Source organism: Pistacia vera, unplaced genomic scaffold (genome assembly GCF_008641045.1).
Source record: "Pistacia vera cultivar Batoury unplaced genomic scaffold, PisVer_v2 Contig718, whole genome shotgun sequence".
Classification (NCBI taxonomy): Eukaryota; Viridiplantae; Streptophyta; class Magnoliopsida; order Sapindales; family Anacardiaceae; genus Pistacia; species Pistacia vera.
The window spans coordinates 205,319-213,351 of NW_022196577.1; the positions used below are offsets into that span (position 1 = coordinate 205,319).

At 31.6% G+C, this 8,033-nt stretch overlaps 1 protein-coding gene across 1 annotated transcript; it reads left to right on the plus strand.

Moving 5' to 3' along the window:
- Positions 1–3,100: 3,100 nt before the first annotated feature.
- Positions 3,101–7,516, plus strand: LOC116114663 (glucomannan 4-beta-mannosyltransferase 2). The gene is made up of 10 exons (XM_031400803.1): positions 3,101–3,287; positions 3,442–3,773; positions 3,878–3,976; positions 4,183–4,435; positions 5,581–5,691; positions 5,790–5,926; positions 6,021–6,134; positions 6,224–6,423; positions 6,522–6,737; positions 7,119–7,516. The coding sequence occupies exons 2-10, from the start codon at positions 3,444–3,446 to the stop codon at positions 7,270–7,272; spliced, it is 1,614 nt and encodes a 537-aa protein (XP_031256663.1). The 5' UTR covers positions 3,101–3,287; positions 3,442–3,443; the 3' UTR covers positions 7,273–7,516.
- Positions 7,517–8,033: the final 517 nt, after the last annotated feature.

Below are 8,033 nucleotides of genomic sequence, written 5' to 3' on the forward strand. Positions count from 1 at the left end.
ATTACATGTTAATTAGTTATAAGAACGCAAAACTTATAAACTGAACCTCACACTAGTGATATAGGATGTTACTTTTTTATTTTTTTTAAGTTTATGAGCTTGAAATATGATTAATAATATAAAAATTTTCAATTCCCAAAACATTAGAATCCTAGGTATTAGATCATATATTTATTATTATAAATACATGTTTCACTCTTATGAGATTATAAATGAGGTTGATTTAAGAATTAAGACTAGAAGTGTTGTATAATGATAATAATACCTGAAAAAATGGCAGAAAGGACACCTTACATCAAGGAGTTGGAATAGTTATATAATCTTTAGTAAAATAAAATAACAATAATTTAAGGTTACTGAGCCAAATCCCAAAATTTCATGGCATTAAAGCACCACATGACATGCATAGAACTTCCAATAAATACTCTTTTACATTAATATGTGTGCTTTGTTTACAATAAGTTCATATAAAAAACGTTAATGAATGGGTTACAAATATTATATTTATATATTGTGTTAAAATTCCTTTGTTATTATATTATTTTTAGTTGTTAATTAAATATTTATTAAGTATAAGTTTTTAACTTTTTTTATCCATTAAAAAAAAGGAGAGAATCATTAATTGGGTATTGATTTGGAAGACGAATCTTATAATTTCGATGAGGAGAATCATGTACTTTGCTCCTTTAATTTTGTAAGATTGTTGGCAAAAAGAGAAATCATATATTTTGGCAGAAGACAAAGCGTGGCTCAATGCTTAAACCACGCTACACAATTCCATAATTTCTGTTCATAATCTCTAATTTCCATTTTATCTTCTTTAATTGCACTTCATTTTAATTGGTTCACTCGTCACTAAACTAAACTAAATTAATAAATAATATATATATATGTCAATTTTTGACTTAAAAAAATCTGCCCTATTTAGAAGTTTTCTTTGACTCAAATATTTATGCCTCCTGGAGTGGCATTATCAGCGGAGTGATTGATTGTAATACAAACAATCACAAAGAGAGTCCCTTCCTCCGTTGATTATGTTCTTAATAAAATCCATTTTATTTTAATTAATATTTACCCAGTTGGTTTTGAGTTAATATTAAAGAAAATTGAATTCCCTTTAATTAGAAAGAATCCATAATTAAGGAAACTGGACATGTTCGAGTAGAGACATTAAATTAGTATTCTCTGTGTGGGAAAATAATTTAAGCTAATTAAGGTTTAAACTGGCAATTCATAATTGCTAATTAACTCTGCATTATTTATCTTTGTTTAATGTAAAATATAAACTTTTCTAGTGAATTCAGCTAAACCAATACCTTCTCGACATGTAATACTACCTGAACCAACATTTCTCTGACATTAATGGGGATTAAAATTGTAAATATTTTATTTTATCTAAACAAAAAAAAGGAAGAAAGCAAAAGAAGAATAGTAATAGGGTTGGTAAAGATTTTGAGTGTATTATTCATAAGGGTGATTGACTGGTAGGGACATAGTCACACTACAATATTTGTGTTCAATTGAACCCACTCAAACTTTAAAAAAAAAAAACTTCATATTTTATAGTATTTATAATTTTAATCTCATCTAAATTTATATTTAACTTATTCAAGCTTTGAAAAAAAAAATTTATATTTTATAATATTTATGATTTTGATCCCACTTAAATATATATTGACCTTACAGAATTTTATTATAAATTTATAAATTTAAATGTTTTGAACCCACTCCTTAAAAATTCTGGTTACGTCCCTGTCGATTAGTTCGATTGAGACTATTAAGTGTATTATTAATAAAGATAGTCATTAGAGTTTTTATTTGATCGATTATTCTAAGATACCAACAGATTAGTTGAGATGTATGCATGTACAGACCCTGTCATTTAAAACAAAAAAATGAGAAAGAGAATAGTAATAGGTTGTGTTTTGGTAAAATGATTCTTGCCGTAATTTCACGTGTTGATCACATGCCATCTTCTTTTTTTGTTTTTAGCTTTTGGGTGTAAGCAGTTAATGTCACAGCCCTGAAACTGAAAGTGAAAGATTCTTCTTTGCCTTTCCTTTTTACAGGGCCACCTCTTGTTTTTACTGTGGTTAAATTCTATATCTTCACTTTCATCTCATTATTAGATTAATCATATGATATGGACATCATCACATTATTACTCTGTGAGATCTTTAATGTAGAATTACAGATTCTTTCAACTATTAATTAAATTTGATATTTCAATTAGCCCTTGTCAAACCGGTTTAGATAGAATTAATTGCATTTTTCCCCCTAGGGTTTTTGGTCAATCATCTACTTTTTAAAGTAACGTTACATTTACATCACTCTTTTACATCATTTTCATTACATCGTGATGTGACATATATTACAATCACATAAATTTTTAATTATTTAAATTATTTAATATTATAATAAAATTTATATAATTATAGTATATGTCACGTATGTTTACAAAATAGTGTAAGTGTAATATTACTCTTACTTTTTATTATTTCACATCCCATGAAACTGATTGGAACTTATAAAATTCGTTAATTAAAATTAAAATGACAAAAAAAATTAAAATAGTAATGTTAAATATTTATATAGTAATTTTAGGCAGCGGTTTCAAATATTCTATGAAAATGAAATCCACCCGTCAAATTTGAAACCCTATTGTACGATTAATTATATAATTATCTGTCAAATGTTTTTTATAAAGTAATAATTTTAGTGTAAAAAAATTACTGGATTAAAACGATTAGAAATTGGGTGTTAATTATAACGAATTGGAGTGGACGGTATCAGGTAGAAAAAATGAAATTCAATTTAGGACTACCGAATCCAACAGAAAAAAAAAAAAATCGGTTGGAATCGATGAACATCCCTAATTTCAGGGCGTTCAATATGAGGCTGCCAACTGTGTAGTGAAAGGAAGGAGGACAGTAACAGTTGAAGGTGGAAGAAGAACAGTTAAAAGCAGGAAAAAAATAAAAATAAAATAAAATTGTTACTAAAAAAACAGAAGGGAGAGAGTAATTAAAAATCTAAATAGGACCAAAACTGACTATAAATGGACCTCTGTTCTTCTCTCTCTCTTTCTCTGTGTAATTGTTATCACTCTTTTTCTTCTATTTCTCACAACCCACCACCATTTTTCTTTTCTCTCATTCTCTCTCCATTATGACTCAATACTTCTTCTTTGTCTCCGCTTCATTGTGATATAAAAAGATACAGAAGATTTTTTATCATCTCCCTGTTCTTACCTTAACGGGGTAAAGGAGAGAGAATAGAGAAAACAAGTAAAGCTTCCATTTCAGTCTGAGTTTTTCATGTTAACAACTACATTGTCAAAAATTTAAACCCAAAATACATTCCTTTGTTTTCTTTACCAACATTATTAGTTTTTAATCTTTTCCTCTGTTTTTTTCGTTTTTCTCTGTTTTGACTTCAAAGAAATGGCTGAAATTTCACCGAAATTTTTTATACCGGAGGCACTTCAGGTATCAAGAGAAGATATTGCAGGCCAAATTGGGTTGATATGGGAACTAATCAAATCGCCATTGATTGTACCCTTGTTGCAACTTGCTGTTTACATATGTTTAGTCATGTCACTCATGCTTTTCATGGAAAGACTTTACATGGGTATTGTTATAATTCTCGTTAAGCTTTTCTGGAAAAAACCAGAAAAGCGTTACAATTGGGAAGCCATTCAAGATGATGAAGAGTTGGGTAGCACAAATTTCCCTGTTGTTCTTGTTCAAATCCCAATGTTCAACGAAAGGGAGGTATGTTTAATGTTTCTGTTGTTATTATTTCATCAATCATGTATAATATTTCTGGGTTTTTGAGAAAGGCCTAATGGAAGTTTCTTCATTGATGTTTGTAACAGGTTTACAAAGTGTCCATTGGAGCCGCCTGTGGACTTTCTTGGCCGTCCGATCGTCTCGTGATCCAAGTCCTTGATGATTCAACTGACGCTACCATTAAGGTGAAACTCCAATTTTACCAAAACCAATCAATCAATCCACTTTTTTTACAGCCCCACAATGTGCTTTTTTGTTTATTTCATTCCATTTTAGGCATTCACAATATAGGTTAAACAATTCTGCATTTACAGCTATATATTGCAGCTCATTTAAAGCCATTAAATTCCTGTCATTTTCGGAACCGTTCACATAACTAAAACTCTTACAGGAAATGGTGGAGCAAGAATGTATACGATGGGCAAATAAAGGCATAAACATTAGGTACCAAATTCGGGAAACTCGTGGAGGATACAAAGCCGGTGCTCTTAAAGAAGGTCTCAAACGAAGCTACGTTAAACACTGTGAATTCGTAGTCATTTTCGACGCCGATTTTCGGCCGGAGCCGGACTTTCTCCGACGGGCCATTCCGTTTCTAGTCCATAATCCCGACATTGCTCTTGTTCAAGCTCGTTGGAGATTTGGTAAGTTTATTTATTTTTATATATCTGCTAATTAATTGTTTTACCATTAATTACGCTCATTAAATGGCCTCATTATAGAGGGCTAAATTTATAAAAGTGTCGGTGGTTTTTTTTTTTTGGGGGGTATTTCTTAAAAAAAATTAAAAAAATATTTTTTGTAATTGGTTCGGTTTTTCGTCGGCGGATTTGGTTGCAAACTGCTTGGAGTGAGATGGGGTCCAGTTGAAACCCAGCAATCACGCTGTGGGGGACCATCGGGTTATCCATCATGATTTTGACACTTGGACGTTTCCTGACCGTTTTCTCAATTGATGAGACTTACCTCATAAAAGAAGAAAAAGAAAAGTATAGGAAAATACCTACTCTAGCAAATCCCACTACTTAGTCCTAAGATTTTAATATTAATTATGGATACGAACAATATCTTAATCTAAATTCAGTACTAAATCCCAAATCCTAGTTTTGTTCCTAATTAATTTTTATTTTCTTTCCATCAATAAATAATTCCTGCCTTATTTATACGAAACTTATATGATATTTATATATTAATAAAGATACATTTGCCTTATTTATACGAAACGTATGATATTTAGGACGTAACCTTTAGTGTGAGAGTGAGTGCCCAAGTCTTAGAGATAAGGGTATATTTGTCTTTTTGTAAGCAAAACAAGGATTGTAGTCTTTTGTTACTATATCAAGGTTTGAGCCAACCGGATTGTACGGATCATAAGGTCAACAATTGAGGTGCAATTTATGGAAATAGGCAGCATTTAAATATGGAAGGGTAAAATTGTCAATTCAATTTTTTCTTCAGGTTTTAAATGTGGGACACGTGTAAAGAATTATAAAAAGTAAAATAAGGGGCAGTAGGAAGCTGTGGATGGGGGGGGACCTACTAAACTTACCGACCGACACTTGATATTTGGATGTATATGGATATAAATGGAATAAAACATTTAAAGAAATGAAATTCAGTTACATTGAATCTCCCTAGTGTTTCCCATGACGTGGCACATTTTTATCTGTGTCAAGTGATGACACATGAAAATTAAGTAATTTATTACTTTGACATTAAATACTTTTGACATTTGTTAAAACATGGTTGTTATTAGTATAATTAACTCAGTAATTGTGATTTATTGCAGTAAATGCTGATGAATGCTTGTTGACAAGAATGCAAGAGATGTCATTGGATTACCATTTTACAGTGGAGCAAGAAGTGGGTTCTGCAACTCACGCTTTCTTCGGTTTCAATGGTAAATAACCCAATTAAAGCTGTTTTAATTTAAATTAAATGGTTTCTCAAATACAGTATTCAAATTAATTACTGAAATTGATTGTAACAAATGTGCAGGAACGGCTGGTGTATGGAGAATTGCTGCAATTAACGAGGCAGGTGGATGGAAGGACAGAACGACTGTGGAGGATATGGACCTTGCAGTTCGATCTAGTCTTAAGGGTTGGAAATTTGTTTACCTTGGTGATTTACAGGTAAAAATATTTTTTTTATCTACCTTAGTTATTGTTAATTACACCTGGGATTTTATTTTATTTTAATTCGCCATTCTCGTTGTATGTATGATAGGTGAAAAGTGAACTTCCTAGTACATTTAAAGCCTTCCGATTCCAGCAGCACCGTTGGTCTTGTGGTCCTGCTAATTTGTTCAGGAAAATGGTGATGGAGATTGTTAGAAACAAGGTTTGTTACTTGGAGATATGTATAAATATGGTTATTTTGGATGATAGTTGTATTATGTTTCCTCTAATTTCATTTGGAAATTGTTGCAGAAAGTTAGATTCTGGAAGAAAGTATATGTTATCTACAGTTTCTTCTTCGTCCGAAAGATTATTGCTCATATGGTCACTTTTTTTTTTTACTGTGTGGTGCTTCCTCTTACCATTTTGGTTCCTGAAGTTGAAGTTCCAATTTGGGGTGCTGTTTACATTCCTTCCATTATCACAATTCTAAATTCAGTTGGAACTCCAAGGTCTTGTATACTAAACAATGGTTATTCTATTTTATCATATTCTATTACACAATGTGTTGTATTAACGAACAACCTTATTATCTTCCTTAATCGTGCAGATCAATTCACCTGTTGTTTTACTGGATTCTTTTCGAGAATGTGATGTCTTTGCATCGAACTAAGGCCACATTAATTGGTCTACTTGAAGCTGGAAGGGCTAATGAATGGGTTGTCACAGAAAAACTGGGAGATACCCTCAAGAATAAGGCAGCTGAAGCCAAGAACAAAACAAACACCAAAATCTTCAAAAGACCTCGATTCAAAATTGCAGATAGGTAAGTCTTCGTTTTTACACTCTTAATTTCATTAGTATAACAATTAGGGTTCATAAATTTAAGTTGTGCACAATTGAAAAATAGCTACTCAACCAATTCCTCAATGTTATATTGTTTGTCATAATGGGGACTTGGGAATATGACCAAATCCCATAACCATAGTAATTGAAAATCTTTATAAATCAGCGTATTAAAATATTCAACACAACAAAAAGCCGAAGACTATGGTGTCAATGGCAGAAAGATAAGGTTGATGGCCAATTAACTTATGACAGAGGACTTGTTTAGGAACTTAAAACGTTTTGTTTAGAGAATTGAGAATAAATAAGGGTTTAGAGAGTGGTTTGGCTAACCTGCATTTTCTTTATTGTTATTTAACAGATTAAACACTCTGGAGCTTGGATTCGCATCTTTCCTCTTCTTCTGTGGATGCTATGATTATGTCCATGGGAAGAACCGTTACTATATATACCTTTTCCTCCAAACCATTACCTTCCTCATCACAGGATTAGGCTATGTTGGCACAATCGTCTAGCAGCCGTATTTCCCAATAAGTTTCATATCTATACTGGCACAAGCCTCTTCATGTTTTTCATGCCATATCCGTGTGTTTGTTTTTTTTTACTCTCTACAACCAAATATCTATATAAGTGTCGTTCTGTGAACAACATTGATTACAAGTATTACATTCAAGTTCATTCAAACCAAAAGAAAAGGTCATTCAATATGCAATGGCACACAAAGATCATTGCCATGCCTTCCTCAAAAAAGAAAAAAACGAAAAACAAAAAACAAAAATTCAAGTTAGTTCTCATCAGTGAATGAAGAAATTAGAGAAGAAATGCTGTCACTAATTCAACTCATTGTGTTGACTGTAACAGCAGATGGTTTAGACAACAGGGAGACAACAATTGTTATTTTTATTTGATTAGATTGCTTTTCAATGTAGGAGTTTGTCATTTCTCTCTCCTTTTTTTTTTTTTTTTTGGGACAATTAGTTATGGATAAAAGCGTGAAGTTGTAGTCCAATTTAATTTATCAATATTGATTTTTCATTTTTTTTCCTTTCTCTGGATTGTACTGTTTCTTTGGATAAACAAACTTGAATGAGATAAGAGTTTGCAGGCTGTCAATGCTTTGCTTCCTTTGTGGTCCCTTTTACTGAACCCAACACTTCTGTAATTTTCTTTTCAAGATTTCAACTGCTCTGGTCTTCCAAAATATTAAATAACTTTGCCCACAAAAATTATTTGTTTCTGCAATAAATGGAGTGTTCCCCAATTATTCAAGTATGCC